At 35.4% G+C, this 16,009-nt stretch overlaps 1 protein-coding gene across 3 annotated transcripts in view; it reads right to left on the bottom strand.

Moving 5' to 3' along the window:
- Nucleotides 1–16,009, bottom strand: part of MYO6 (myosin VI) — a 137,288-nt gene that overhangs the window by 66,993 nt on the left and 54,286 nt on the right. For all 3 annotated transcript variants that reach the window (XM_084889242.1, XM_084889240.1, XM_084889241.1), the window contains exons 2-4: nt 14,791–14,937; nt 7,858–7,927; nt 3,679–3,752 (exon numbers count right to left, since the gene is read on the bottom strand). In XM_084889242.1, coding sequence (XP_084745368.1) covers nt 3,679–3,752; nt 7,858–7,927; nt 14,791–14,907 — 261 coding nt within the window. In that variant the 5' untranslated portion in view covers nt 14,908–14,937. The remainder of the gene's footprint in view (nt 1–3,678; nt 3,753–7,857; nt 7,928–14,790; nt 14,938–16,009) is intronic.

Raw genomic sequence — 16,009 nt, 5'->3', positions numbered from 1 at the left:
AGTAGTAAATGTATCTTCTCATCCCATACTCATCTCAAACTCAGCACATCCAAAATCAAGATTATTTCTCTTGACTTTGTTTTGCCTCAAAGCATACATTCTCCTCCCATGTGCTCTCCAGGTTGATGGTATCCTTACCAAGTCATCACAGATAGAGAGCTTGAGTCTCTAAGCTTCTAGCTCAGCCTTCTTCTGTTAACTCTTCTTAAGAAATCTACTCTCCCAGTTCGATTCCTACAGCCTGAGTTTTGTTCATTAATATTCTTCACCTAGACTGTATTTTATTCACCCAATTACTGAAGAGTTTAATACAGCTCATAGGATCCTCTAGGCCTATTCCCATCACTGAATGACAAGAATTGATTTAGCTCTGTGGTGATCACTTGGTCCCAGATTTTGCAAAACAACATATGCTAACCATTACCTAAAATATTGCCAGGCTAAATGTTTAATGAACAACTTAAGCCTGTTTTTGAATTTGGAACGTAACTGTGGCTTTAAAAGGCCAAAAAAAAAAATGCACCAATAGGATTTATAAAATTCCCTGCAGGCAGAAAGAGAGTTGTGGTTTAGCAATTAGTGTGGTTTACTGGTCAAACTAGGACAGGCAGGACCATATTTTTCTCTTTTTGACTTCTAGTTGTGGAAGGGAAATGATGTGGAAACCCTGAACTCTCAGACTACTAATCTCAAATTCAGTGAGTGTTCCCAAAAATGTTCCCTGGAGTGGGGTAAAAAATAAATTCCAGATAATTATATTTCTATGAAAGACAAAAGGAAAATAACAGAGATTTTAGTAACCAATGCAAATGTTAAAGTGAGTTAGCTATTGTTATAACTCAAGTCTAATAGAGAATAGATACTTCTGGATGATGAGAAATATAAAAATATCACATTTAAGCTCTTATTCCAAACCGCTTCTTTCTCTTATTTATATTAGAGTAATAATAAGTATATTTAGCCAGAACCGGTTTGGCTCAGTGGATAGAGCGTCGGCCTGCGGACTGAAGGGTCCCGGGTTCGATTCCAGTCAAGGGCATGTACCTTGATTGCGGGCACATCCCCAGTAGGGGGTGTGCAAGAGGCAGCTGATCAGTGTTTCTCTCTCATCGATGTTTCTAACTCTCTATCCCTCTCTCTTCCTCTCTGTGAAAAATCAATAAAATATATTTAATAAAAAAAAAAAAAAAGAATATGCAAGATCCAAACAGCATATTGAATGGTGCCTTGCAGAAAGAAGTAATTTCAAAAATATATGCTGAATCAATTAGAAAAAATTTAAAAAATAATAATAATAATAATAAGTATATTTATATGTTGCTAATTTTTAATGGCTTTATAACTAAAAGGCATAATTGGCTAGGAAAAGAACATACCACTCTTGGCTTTGGTTAACTTTGGAAATACCGGTTCTCTAAACAGGAGCTGATGAAGCCAAAAGCCACTACCTAACAGAGGTCATCTGCCCACCTGCATACATACTTATGAACAGAGGGGTCAAAAAGCTAGGAATAAACCTAAAATTCTCCAGAGGGATATAAACATTATACATGAGAAATAAAAACTTAAATTTCACAAACAGATAATTTTTTATCAACCATACAATCCAGCAAAAATTTGTAAGCCAACTAAACTCAATGTGTAAAAAAGACAACTAATTTTTTAAATACAATTAATGTTGCATGTAAACCTTCAGTTATTAATAGTCATATATAGTATCACTGCAACACAGGAAGCATTAAAAGACCAATCAGAATCCTATGAGTATTAAGCTATAGTACAAACATCCCAAATAAAAACAAAATATCTCCATTTTTAAGAAGTATGATGATTCTGAAAAGCTATAAAAAAGTTTCCTAACTTTAAGAAAGAGACATCAATCAAACTTTGCTTAAATATGTAAGATTGGTCCACCACCACCAAATAAAATAAGTTAAAAAAAAAAGTGGTCAATTCTATGTGAAAAATGATGTTTCTTGGTTATATTCGGTTAACTTTTGTTAAACTGTTTTAACAAACAAATTTTAAAAGTTTGTATTATTTTGCTACTTAAAGCAGCATTTAGCACACATCGGGTGCTCAATAGCAGTCTGCTGATTGAGTGACTTTTGCTTCTAAATATATTTCTACTCAAGGAATATAGCCATATATTAATCTAAGTATACCCGTTATTTGAAAAAAAAATAAAGGAGAGTGAAGGCTTAAAACTGTGCCATGTAGAACTGAAAGATGGCAAGTAAACTCCTTTGGGAAAGACTAGATTATTTCTATTTCCCAGCTGTCACTACTTGGACAGATGGCAAAGACTAAAGGTAATTTAGTCAGAATTAAGTAAGTACAATTAGGCAAATTGATAGTGTTATAAAAGATTAAGACTGTCATTTGATCTAGGAGGAGTCAAAGAAGCCATGTGTGTTCTTCGTTCAAAAATAATGAAGAGTCCCATCTTTATAACAGGAGAACTACAGCGGGTAATTTATCCCCAGCCAACAAAGGAATCCACAACCAGGTCATATTAGAATAAAACCTTTAATGTGCACAATGAGTAATTATAATTAAAACATATTAGTTCATTATCAATCTGAATAATTTGGTGCAAATCATTTCACATTAAAAGCATTCTCTTTTATTTATTAATATTCTAGATTTTTAAGGTAAATATCTAATTAGGATTTAATGGTATACTACAACTATTTAGGCTGTGTAGGCAGCATTTCAGTGTTCTTGATAATTTCCTCAGGTACTGCCTTTAGTGTAAGTTACATTTTTTGTCATCCAAGCTTTTCATTTCAATATACATTTTTTATAGGATGCCGTGAATTCTTTGCAGAACAATGTGGAAAGTGAATTAATTAAACAAATTTAGTCTGACCAGTATGGCTCAGTGGTTGAGTGTCAACCTATGAACCAGGAGGTAGCAGTTCAATTCCCAGTCAGGGCACATGCCTGGGTTGCAGGCTAGATCCCCAGTGTGGAGCGTGCAGGAGAATCAATGATTCTCTCATCATTGATGTTTCTCTCTCTCCCTTTCTCTCTCTTTCTTTCTCTTTCTTTCTCTCTCTCTCCCCCTCACCCCCCTTCCTTTCTCTCTGAAATAAATAAAAATACTTTTAAAAATTTTAAACAGGCCCTAACTGTTTTGGCCAGTGGATAGACAGTCGGCCTGTGGACTGAAGAGTCCCAGGTTTGATTCCAGTCAAGGGCATGTACCTTGGTTGTGGGCACATCCCCAGAAGGGAATGTGCAGGAGGCAACTGATCAATGTTTCTCTCATCAATGTTTCTAACTCTCTATCCCTCTCCCTCTCCTCTCTGTAAAAAAAATCATTAAAATATATTTTTTTTAATTTTAAACAGATCTATAAAATAAGAAATCAAAACCCCAAATAATTAGTGTTTTTTAAAAATTAAACATTTTTAAATCTAAAAGATACTAGATGATGCTCTGAATTCATTATTTTATTCCACAAATATCTACCACATGCCTACTATGTACCATTCATGTTGTAAGCCCTGGAGTTATAGCAGTAAATTAGAAAAGAATCCTTATCCTTATAGAACTCATTCTATTCAACAGGCTCAGATCAAATACGATTTCCTGTTAGAAAATTTCAAGCTTTACATCCTATGATGTAACATAAGTATCCAACAAAACCTTAATAATAGGTAAAATACTTACATAAATTCTGTCTTTACTGTATCGAACTTTGATATTATGGAGAAGTGTAGCTTCATTTAAATACATTAGTGAACCTGAGACATAAAATGGTTATATCATTAGATATTGGAAGAAAAAAATAAAGTAAAACAACACTATCTTAATCTAAATTACTTTGTTCCAAGCTAAAATTCACCTGTTAGATTTAATTCCATCGTTTTCAAATCCTGGTATATGTAAACCCAACAGGACAATTTAAAATATATCCAGTTTAGCCCTGGCCAATGTAGCTCAGGGAGTTGCAGCATCGTCCCCATATACTAAGTTTTCTGGCTCGATTCCAGGTCAGGGCATATACTGAGGTTTGGGGATTGATCCCCAGCAGAGGCACATATGGAAGGCTTTGGGATTGATCCCCAGCAGAGGCACATTTGGAAGGCAACCAATCGATGTTTATCTCTCACTTAGATATTTATATCTCTCTCTCCCCATCCTCTCTCTAAAAATCAATAAAAATAAATCAATAAACTATACCCAGTTTACATATGTGTTACAATTATATTTATAAACAATAAATTTCCAACTAGCTGAGTATATCTAGTGAGTACCAGGTGAGTACACATTAATGAAGGCTGGTTAAAAACTGGTGCCCAGCCGAGACTGGTTTGGCTCAATGGATAGAGCATCGGCTTAGGGACTGAAGGGTCCCGGGTTCGATTCCGGTCAAGGGCATGTACCTTGGTTGCGGGCATATCCCCAGTAGGGGGTATGCAAGAGGCAGCTGATCGATGACTCTCTCTCATCGATGTTTCTAACTCTCTCTCTCCCTTCCTCTCTGTACAAAATCAATAAAATATATTTTAAAAAAACAACAACAAAAAAAACTGGTGCCCAATTCAAGCGGGAAGAAGATAAGACTTTAGATAGCACTGACTGATATTAATACACTTGTGACACAACAAGGCGATGACACTAATTTAATCTGACACTGAGAATTTTACAGAAAAACACAAAAGATAAAATTTTAGAAGGGGGAGGGACCATTAGATCATTCAGCCAATGCCTCACAAGTGATAAGATGAAGAGAAAGAAATTATATATTTGATCACTGAACAACTTGGGATTAGGAGTGCTAACTACTCTTGCAATTGAAAATCCAGATATAACTTACATCAGCTCTCTGCATACTTGAATTCCCAACCACAGATTGAAAATATGTATATGTCTAAACCCAGGATATGCAGCTAGTTAATAGCAGAATCAGGGTAGAAAGCTTGTTTTTCTGATGTTTGTTCTACTGATATGTCAAAATATACATAAATATGTACACATACACACTCACATGCACAGACTGACATATTCTATTCTCCCAGCCTAATCTACTCACTCAACCCCTCCAATCCTCCGAACTTCATTTCTACATTTCCACCACATGCCAGAGTAGACAAAGCCACTCTTCTTACCAACCATTTAGTTTCTATAATTAGCACCACCTGACTACAAACCTTAGTCAATATTTAGAATCTTATTATTTTTTCTCACTTCTTGCTCCAAACCAGTTTCCAATTCTTTATACCATGCAATAAAGTGTGTAGGTAGCACATTACCAGACCCATGGTAGGCACTTAAAATTAGTATAATCTAAATCTCAGATATGTCTCCTCTTTCTTTCCATTTCCACTGCCCTAGTTCCAGTTTAGGTCACATTACCTCTTTTGTAATCATAGAACCCACTTAATTGTCTACTGCCTCAGCTTCTCTCCTCCTTAATCCAGACTGCTTGGCACATTAACTAACCTGGTACCCTAATTAATTAAATATTTCTCTTCATCAAAAAAAGTATCAGTGGGTCTTCATCATCTACCAAAGTCCATATTCAAGACTGGTATTCAAGGCCCATGTTAAAGCTACCTATTCAGTTAACCTTTTCATATAATTTTCCACAACTTGCTTTAATATGGTCTAACTTACAGACAGACTAAACTATTTATTAAACCCAAATATCATTCATGCATTGAACTCCACCTCTACATCTCAGGTGTCAAAAATCTACCTATTCATTAAGGTCAATGCAAAGATTGTCTCACAAATGGTATTTCCCCATTCTCATCAGCACCATCACTAGAATTACTTGCTCTTTGTACTTTCTTTATGGTGTTGACCACAGACTGCCAGTAATGCAATTGAAATGTTGTATATCTGGTTTTGGCTACTAAACCAGATCTTTTGAGAGCAGGACTCTGTCTAATTCACTTGCTTCTTTGCTTGTTCCTCATTGAAGTTGAATATATGCCTACAGTGAACTATGCCTATCATACAACTCAACACCTAATCAATTCAGTCAAATAAGAGCTTCTTGCTATACCTATCTCAGACTGTCCATGCTTCTATACTCATACAGTACAGACAATTCACTTGCCAAAACACATGGCTCACTTTTCTAATGCCACTTATGGCAGAATAAGACAGAGTAAGAAGTAGGTGGAGCCTCCTAACAGCTTTAATGGCAGCTTTCCTTTGAATTAAGAAAAGATATGGACCCAGTGATCCTACTTCTGGGAATAATTCTAAGAATCCCAAAACACTAATCAGGAAGAATATATGTACCCCTAAGTTCATAGCAGCGTTTTTTATAATAGCTAAGATCTGGAAACAGCCCAAGTGCCCATCAGTAGATGAGTGAATAAAAAAGCTGTGGTACATTTACCCAATGGAATACTACATGGCTATAGAAAAGAAAAAATTCTTACCTATTGTGACAGCATGAGTGAACCTGGAGATTATGCTAAGCAAAATAAGTCATTCAGAGAAAGACAAATGCTACATGGTCTCACTAATATGTGGAATCTAATGAACAAAATAAAACCAGAGGCATGGATAGAGGGAACAGACTAACAGAGGTCAGAGGGCAAGGGATGGGAAGGGCTGATTAAAGAAGGTAAAGAGGTTAGCCAACGAACATTTATGCATAGCACATTTTTTTTCAATCTCTTACATCTAATAATAACAGCTACCAGAGTTTAAGAAATATGCCAACAACTTTAAATATAACATCCCCAGACATGCAACATACACATAATGACTTCCATTTTACAGATAAGAAGCTGAAAGAGGAGAGATGTGTTGCCCATAGGCAGAAAGCTTCCTACTACATAGCGAGTTGGAATCTAAACTCAGGCTCTCCTTGTGTCTGCAGCTCTATCATGACTCTACTCCACAATGCCCATTCACATATGCGGATCTTCCAGGCTCCCTCAAAAGTGAACTCACAAGAAACTCAACGAGAACAAAATAGATTCCTTTCTCTCATCTTAATTTTTTTTATATATTTATTGATTTTTTACAGAGAGGAAGGGAGAGTGAGAGAGAGCCAGAAACATCGATGAGAGAGAAACACTGATCAGCTGCCTCCTGCACACCCCCTACCGGGAATCTGCCTGCAACCAAGGTACATGCCCCTGACTGGAATCAAACCCGGGACCGTTCAGTTCACAGGCCGACGCTCCATCCACTGAGCCAAACTGGTTAGGGCTCATCTTTATTTTTTAAATGGAGAGTTTTTAATGTCAGATATGATTAAATCCATGGCAACTGGATATGACTCTTAAATATTGCCAAATACAAAATGAAATATGGTTACTACTTTATCTTGAAAATGCAAGAATTAACATGGCTTGTTCACTAAATAAAGGTTTTTTTCACCAAACACACTAAGACAGTTATGTCAAAATAATATTTCATTTTAATGTAATGTTCTGGAATTAATTTTTCAATTAGTACTTACTACACAGTATTTTTTTTAAATGTTGGTTTCCTTCAAACAATTACATTAAATAGATCCTCTTGATTCAACCTCCAAATTATTGAACATATACTACTATAAATATCATCTGATTCTAGAAGAAGTTCAAAATAATTTTCAGAAAAGATTTCAAGGTAAATTACATATCACTATTCCCTACATTTACACAACTGAGACAACACTAGAAAGACATTCAAGAAACTTTCACCAAAGTGCAAATGTAAGACAATAATAAATTTAGGGGCTTTGAGCTCCCCCATTCACACAAATCTTCATGTCAAAGGGCTACATTTCTTCTGAACCAGTATCGTGTACCTAGTAATATGAATACTAATTTATTTTTTTGGAGGAACAATTTTCTTTTCTGGGATGTGAACTGTTTTTAACTTGATACTTACAGTTATCTTCCACATCTTTTTTACTGTCCTCTTCTGCAGGGAACACTTGGTTTATGAGAGCCAAAAATGTCTAACAAACAAAACAAGAGTTCATTATAGGTTTATAAGCAGTAAGAAAAATAAAGAAGCTTAATTGGTTGCATACACTGTAATAATGGTAATAATATGCTCTTCATTAAAATATAACACAAGATCCTACTATTTTACAAGTCACTAACCCAAAAACAAAATAATAACTTCACTAAAAAATTTTACCTATTATAATTTAGACCATTACTAAGACCATAAAATCAATAATGGAAATCAATTAGAAAGCCTATGCTCTAATATATAGACCAAGACAAAACATGAAGTATCTTAATATTAAATTTATATGGGCATGCTACTAGCAACTTTTTAAATAAAAATTTTAATGTTTGTATACACTATAGCAATTTTATTTTTAGAAAGGAAAAAGTATTATCTAATCTATCAGTTATACCAACAGAGCACACTATTATTTAATTAATGCTATTGTTTGAATAAAACATATTACACATAAATTCTTATATAGAAATGTGCTACAAATATAAAGAGTATCCAGACTATTTGGTCCATAAAATAATATAATAGGTATGCATGAGTAGCATATATCTGTTATGTCACTTAAATATTATGGTAGAAATTCTAGAATTAAGATAGTATCTTGTAAGAGAGAAAAAAAATCTCGAATTACATCTAAAGAGAATTATTTTAACCATGTCATTCTAACAGTAATCTATAATTTTATACTTCTCAAGCAATTACAATTACTCAATTACAATTACTTTTGTGGTTAAAGTTTCCATCGATATCAAATAAAACTCTAAGGAAAAAATTGTTCAATTATTTTAAAATATTTATAGGTTTACATACATATAAATATATGTGTATACACACACACACACACACACACACACACACTCGTATAAGATATGGCTACTGCTATAGTTTACAAAGTAAATCCAGGCTGCTCGTAGTAGCTCAATTTAGTCAGACCCAAATTAGAAAACTATTATGCCCTATATATTCTGAAAGTTAATAATTTAGAATCCAGTCACATGTTCTTAGTGTTATAAATGTGGAAAGGTTTAGAGGACAGATCACAATATTGAACCTAATCCATCGTGTGCATTAAGTATACTAGTGGTAATATAAAACAGTCTACACATTATAATAATGATTCTACAGAAATAAGCATTCTAAAGTAAACTGCTAATGTCATAGTCCTATGTGCTCCTATCCTACATGGGAGCTTAAGCCAGGGTTGAAAGGCTAGTAATGCATCCTAAAAGATAGCCCTCCTTCACCCTCCAGATGATCACCAGCCACCCGCCTATCTTTTCCCCTTTACCATGGTCTCAATGAGAAAGAGAAATTTGCATAAGGCAATTGTTTTCTCTCCCAGGAAGAAGGCTTGTTCTCCTACCTAGAGAAGATCATGTAACAAAGCACACAATGATCACCAGCAATAAACATCTACTGCACACCAGACTGCATCAGCTCCAATGACAAAACGAATAAATTGGTCCCTGCACTTGAGAAGATTACACTCTAGCAGGGAGGGGGAAATAAAGGTGAACAAATATCTCCAATAAAGTATCACAGGAGGCTAAGAATGTATACCATGGCGCCAGGAAGGAGTAATCAACAGTAAATTCTAGTGCGTGAAGGAGAAGAGTAGAGGGATCTGGTATCTGGGAGAACTTTTATCATAAAGGAGGTGACCTCAATCAGAGTCTTGGAAATAAATATTTGCTAAGCAAAGGGCTATGGAGAGTGGCATTCCAGGCAAAAAAAGCATTTTGAACAGCCCAAACCGGTTTGGCTCAATGGATAGAGCGTTGGCCTGCAGACTGAAAGGTCCCAGGTTCGATTCCGGCCAAGAACATGTAGCTTGGTTGCGGGCACATTCCCAGTGGGGAGTGTGCAAGAGGCAGCTGAAGATGATTCTCTCTCATCAATGTTTCTAACTCTCTATCCCTCTCTCTTCCTCTCTGTAAAAAATCAATAAAATATATTAAAAGAAAAAAAAAAAAAAGAGCACTGTGAACAACAACAAAAAGCACCCAGCAAAGCCTGGTTCCGGGGGGGTCGGGGGGAGGCTAAGGCGTTGATAAACACTGGAGGGGAAGGATGAATGAGAAAGAGAAAAAATACACAAGAATAAGTATATGGCAAGAGGATGAGGGGCAACTGTTGGTTGACAGAAGATAAGACTAGCAAAGTAGCAGGGGAAGGAAAATATCAACCTTTAAATGCCATCTATATTAGGCTCTAGCCTGAAGGGAAGTCTGCAAATTTGGAACATAAAATCAATTTAGACATTTAAGACAGCATTTTTAACAAAACAAAGCAAAACAAACAAAAAAAAAAAAAACATGAGAAAATGTCAAAATGCATACATGCAGTAAGGATGCTTCATTTGACCAAATGTTTCATTTATGAATATACATAATACTAGTACACATATTTGCTGGCATGTAAAATCTATTTCTTACAAATACACACACACACTACACATACCTAATGCAATGTAAAATCTATTTCTTAAATAGCTATTGCTCCATCAAAGACATGTTCCCCACTAGAGTTAAACATTCCCTCTTTATGCTTATACTGTATCAGCAAATAGAACTAACTACTTGACTTGGCCATCAATTTATGTATTTAATTCCTTAATATTTAAAAGTGGATGATCTAAGTAAAGTTATCATTATTTGCAGATGACATGATATTGTACATAAAAAAACCAAAAGACTCCATTAAAAAACTAATTGACTTAATGAATTTGGCAATGTAGCAGGATACAAAATTAACGCCAAGAAATCTATGGCATTTCTATACATCAACAGTGAACTTACAGAAACAGAGACTAAAAAAGCAATCCCATTTACCACCGCACCAAAAAAGTTAAGATACCTAGGAATAAACTTAACTAAGGAAGTAAAGGACCTATATGCGGAAAACTACACGACACTGAAAAAAGAGATAGAGGAAGATGTAAACAGATGGAAGAACATACTATGTTCATGGATTGGTAAAATCAACATCATCAAAATGTCCATACTTCCCAAAGCAATCTATAGGTTCAATGCAATCCCCATTAAAATACCAATGGCATATTTCACTGACCTAGAAAGAACTCTCCAAAAGTTCATTTGGAACAATAAAAGACCCCAAATAGCCACAGCAATCCTGAGAAAGAAGAGTAATGTAGGAGGGATCCCAATACCAGACTTCAAGCTGTATTACAAAGCCACTGTTCTCAAAACAGCCCAGTACGGGCACAAGAACAGACATATAGATCAATGGAATAGAATTGAGAACCCAGATATCAACCCAAATCACTATGCTCAATTAATATTTGACAAAGGAGGCACGAATATACAATGGAGTCAAGACAGTATCTTCAATAAATGGTGTTGGGAAAATTGGACAGATACATGCAAAAGAATGAAACTAGATCACCAACTTAAACCATACACAAAAATAAACTCAAAATGGATACAGGGCATAAACATAAGACGGGAAACCATAAGAATACTAGAGGCATCCACAGGCAGCAAAATCTCAGACATTTGCCAAAAGAACTTCTCTACTGATACTGCCCCTAGGGCAATGGAAGCTAAAGAGAAAATAAACAAATGGAACTACTTCAAAATAAAAAGCTTTTTTACAGCAAAAGAAATCATCAACAAAACAACAAGAAAGCCCACTGTATAGGAGAACATATTTGCAAATGTTATCACTGATAAAGGTTTAATCTCCAACATCTATTTATACAACTAAATAAAAGGAAAATGAATGATCCAATTAAAAAATGGGCAATGGACCTAAATAGAATATTTTCAAAAGAAGACAAAAGGAAGGCCAAGAGGCACATGAAAACATGCTCAAAGTCACTAATTATCCGAGAGATGCAAATCAAAACAACAATGCTGTACCATCTCACACCTGTCAGAATAGCCAACATCAACAAATCAACAAACGACAAGTGTTGGCGAGGTTGCGGAGAAAAAGGAACTGCTGGTGGGAATGCAGACCGGAGCACTGCTGGTGGGAATGCAGACTGGTGGAGAACAGTATGGAGTTTCCTCAAAAAACTGAAAATGGAACTCCCATTTGACCCAGTAATCCCACTCCTAGGAATATATCCCAAGAAACTAGAAACACCAATCAGAAAGGATATATGCACCCCTATGTTCATAGCAGCACAATCTACAATAGCTAGGTAGAATCTGGAAACAGCCTAGGTGCCCGTCAGCAGATGATTGGATCAAAAAACTTTGGTACATCTACAAAATGGAATACTATGCTGCCATAAAAAAGAAGAAATTCTCATCATTTGCAGCAACCTGGATAGAATTGGAGAACATCATGCTGAGTGAAATAAGCCAGTCAATGAAAGAGAAATACCACAGACCTCACTCATTTATGGATAATAAAGAACATTATAAACTGATGAACTAAAAGATAGATATAGAGACAGTAAAGCAGACCCTCAAATTACAGCAGGGAGGGTAGGAAGATCTGGGAAAGATCAGAGATCAACCAAAGAACTTGTATACATGCATATAAGTACAACCAATGGTCACAAAACTCTGGAGAGGAAGGGTATGTATAGGGGGGGGGGGCGGGGGGGGGAAAATGTTAAAATATGTACACAGATAATAATTTAATTTAAAAATTAAATTAAATTAAATTTTAAAAAATAAAAATAAATAAAAGTGGATAATCTCCACACTATGAATTACCTAGGCAAAAGACTGCTTCTAAAAAATAAATAAATAAATAAATAAATAAATAAATAAATAAATAAAATAAAAAAGACTGCTTCTCTTGAGGCTCTTTTCACCACATGATTATGATTATACTTTACAATTTATTAAGACACCAATAAGGAAGTAGGGGGAAATTAAGATTAAAAGCAATTATTGAGAATTTGTTATACCTCAGAAAGTGCTTGTGAAAAGAAGCTTCAACTTTAGTTTATAGAATTATCAGATCCACAGTTTTCATGACTTACAATTTACATTTTAAGTGTTTTTATTGGTTCAATGTGTGTACCTGATTAATACTCATAAGGCACAGTTGAAAGCACGTAAAATATTTAAAATGTGAAAAGGCATAGATACCATAAATCAAATTTCTTCTATGCTTGAACTAAACTGTTGTCACCTATGGAAATAACAGAATATACCTAAATAACAGAATATATGTAACTAGCATGTGTACTTTTCATTCCATTCTGGCCTTCTGGTTTATTTTCCTTATAAATATGTTAAACAGAAATGAAAAAAATCTTTGAAGGACAATGAAAGGCTCACTAAATTTCTGTCACCCCAAAATATGCTACTGTAGCATATTAATTATTTTGAGTTGAAGGCACTTGAGAAATAAATGTGCAAAATGGGCACTCTGACCCTCCTTTGTATTCTTGAAAGCAGGACATAAAAATCCCATGCAAAAGTTGCCCTCCCTATACCAGAAGGAGGGAGCAGAGGCCAAGAGGCATTTATACAAACAAACCTTGTCATAGTAATCCTTACCTTCCTAAGCACTTGACTGCCCCAACCTCAATTTACTGCCCCTAATCCAAACCCATTTGTCTTATCACAGCTTCACAAATGGTTTCTTTGTCTAAAAGGGATAAAAGCTTTCCACTCTGGGCACTTCTTCAGTTCTTCTTGGGAAGGCTCCCTGTGCATGTGAAAATTTAATAAAAAATTGCATGTTTTTCTACTGTAAATCTGTCTTACATCAGTTTAATTCTTAGTCCCAAATTAAGGGAGGAAAGTTTTTCCTCCCCTCCAGGTTTAAATAAAAAATAAATTGAGTTTATTGTTTTGACTCATTTTCTTAAATATGCACGGCATTGTAAGTACAAATAAGTGCTTGTTAATAAGAGAGAAAACTTAGGCACACTCTGTCTTTGCTTCCCTGAGGGTATCTTTAACTGGCCACCTCTAACACGCCACATTACATATTATGCATTTAGGTTCCAGGTTGTTTACAGTAACAGAATAGTTTTCTCTGTGAAAAGACTCATGAGGGATCCACCTTGTTTTCCTAAGGTTCCCAGAAGGCAGGCAGTCATATGGCATTAGTTAACCATGTATCAGCAGAATATAAATTATTCATGAACATTCGCGGAGCAAAAGTAAACAGAAATGGCATCAACAAAATTCAGTCAGAAGACCTTTAACAAGAATATTAAATTAAACTGGAAACTGTGAAGATCTCCCACAAAGAGAGACCTGACATACTGAAGGGGACCCAAATCACCTTTTCCTCAACTCCCGTTTTGTAATACTGTCTGGTCTGGGTCAAAGCATAAAAGGAAATAGATATCATGTTTACAAAATTAAAGTATGCTTTCCTGTTTTAAAAAAATATCATTAGAGCAAAAACAGCAATAGACTGGTATGTTTCAGATTTAAGTATATTTACTTATTAGAAATACGTTTACTCTAATGATTGAATCCCATGTTAATAAATCTAATTTAAAAAAGCCTAAAAGAATTGTCTAGGAGGTAAATAAGCAAAATTTGATAATATAATGCCAGTCACTTTTCATATTTTTGCTTTGTAACATGTTACATATATATCACATATATAATAGCATTAGTAATATGTATAAAGAAGAATGTTATATTTTATCATGCTTTTTTCCACTTTAAAAAATGATAATGAAAGGCTCACTGAATTTCTGTCTGATTTTACTTTAAGGCACCAATTTTCCCCTAGGGTATGTACTTCCAATTTAATCACATAACTCACCAGAAAACTAAGATTCACTTACCAGAAAACTGATTTCCCCTATTACACTGTGCTAGGAATATCTACCTCATTGATACGGGAGACACCTAGATAAAAAGAAACCAAATTTTGAAATCTTTCTGAGAAACTCACCTTGCCTTTTTGGTTCAAAGGTTCAATGGTTAAGCTGTCAGGGCCAATGTCCACGATGTTGCCCATCTGAAACCCATCTGTAGGGTGTGGCGCCCAAACGGGCTTTCCGTCCTCCATTTCTGAAGGGAGCTAGCTATCCACTGTGTCCTGTTTCAGAGGAACAAATAAAGCAACATGAATAACTCTGAAAATAAAAAACAAACACCATATCTTTTTTTAAAATTAACATGGAAACTACAATTCATAGAGACGCATGTCTATCCCTCCCACAAGTAATCCATGGCCCCTCCCGCCTTGCTGCACACTGCCTCCCCCTCCCCATCCATTTTTGTTTAGATAAGGACCAAGCAGAGACTGCTCTACCCTCAGGTACCACCTGCTTTGCTACCTCCTCCCTTCGGTAGAGTACTGCAGTAGAGTGCCCAATACATACATAGAGAACAGCAGCCTCAGGTTTTACCTATTGTGTCCCAGTGTGATTTATAAAAGCACTCCCTTTCACGACCTGAAGAATTCTGATTGCACAAAAAATTAAAGTCATCCTAGGGAACGAATGTTACTGTGCTGAGTCAGCTAAGAGAAGAACAATAAGTTGGTTTAGACTTGAAGGGATAAATTTGAGAGATGTGAGAGATGACGTCCTCTGGAAACTTTCCCTGACAATCTGACACTACAGAGATGCCTCACCCAAATGTCCCCTATACACATCTTCACAAACCACTCAGCACACTGTTTCTGTTGGTTTCTTGTTTTTTTTTTACTGAGGTAGAACTTATATACAGTAAAATGTACAAATCGTAAGTATACAAAAGTTAATGAGTTTTGACAAATGGACATATCCACTTAACAAACACCCACTCAATATATCCCTCGTGCTTCCTTCTGATCAATCCCTATTGCCCACACACATCTACTGGTTTGGTTTCTATCATCATAGATTAGTTTTTTCCTTTCCTTAAACTTAAGTAAATGAAATCATATACCGGTAGGATATTTTCTTTTGTGTTTTGCTTCTTTCGTTCAAAATAATGTTTCTAATATTCACCCATGTTGGTGTGTAGACGAGCCTACTGAAGGACTATGCCACAATTGTTTACCTGCTGTCTGGTTGATGGACATTTGGATTGTTTCCAGTTTTTGCCTATTGTGAATTGCGATCAACTTTTCAAGTGTTCCTATAAAGCTTCTTTCAAACTTGGCATTCTCAGAACTAATATTT

This window comes from Pipistrellus hanaki, assembly GCF_964339955.1.
Source record: "Pipistrellus hanaki genome assembly, chromosome: 7".
In the NCBI taxonomy this organism is placed as follows: Eukaryota; Metazoa; Chordata; class Mammalia; order Chiroptera; family Vespertilionidae; genus Pipistrellus; species Pipistrellus hanaki.
Note: the sequence above shows the minus strand (reverse complement) of the source record. Positions and strands in the feature narration are given on the sequence as shown.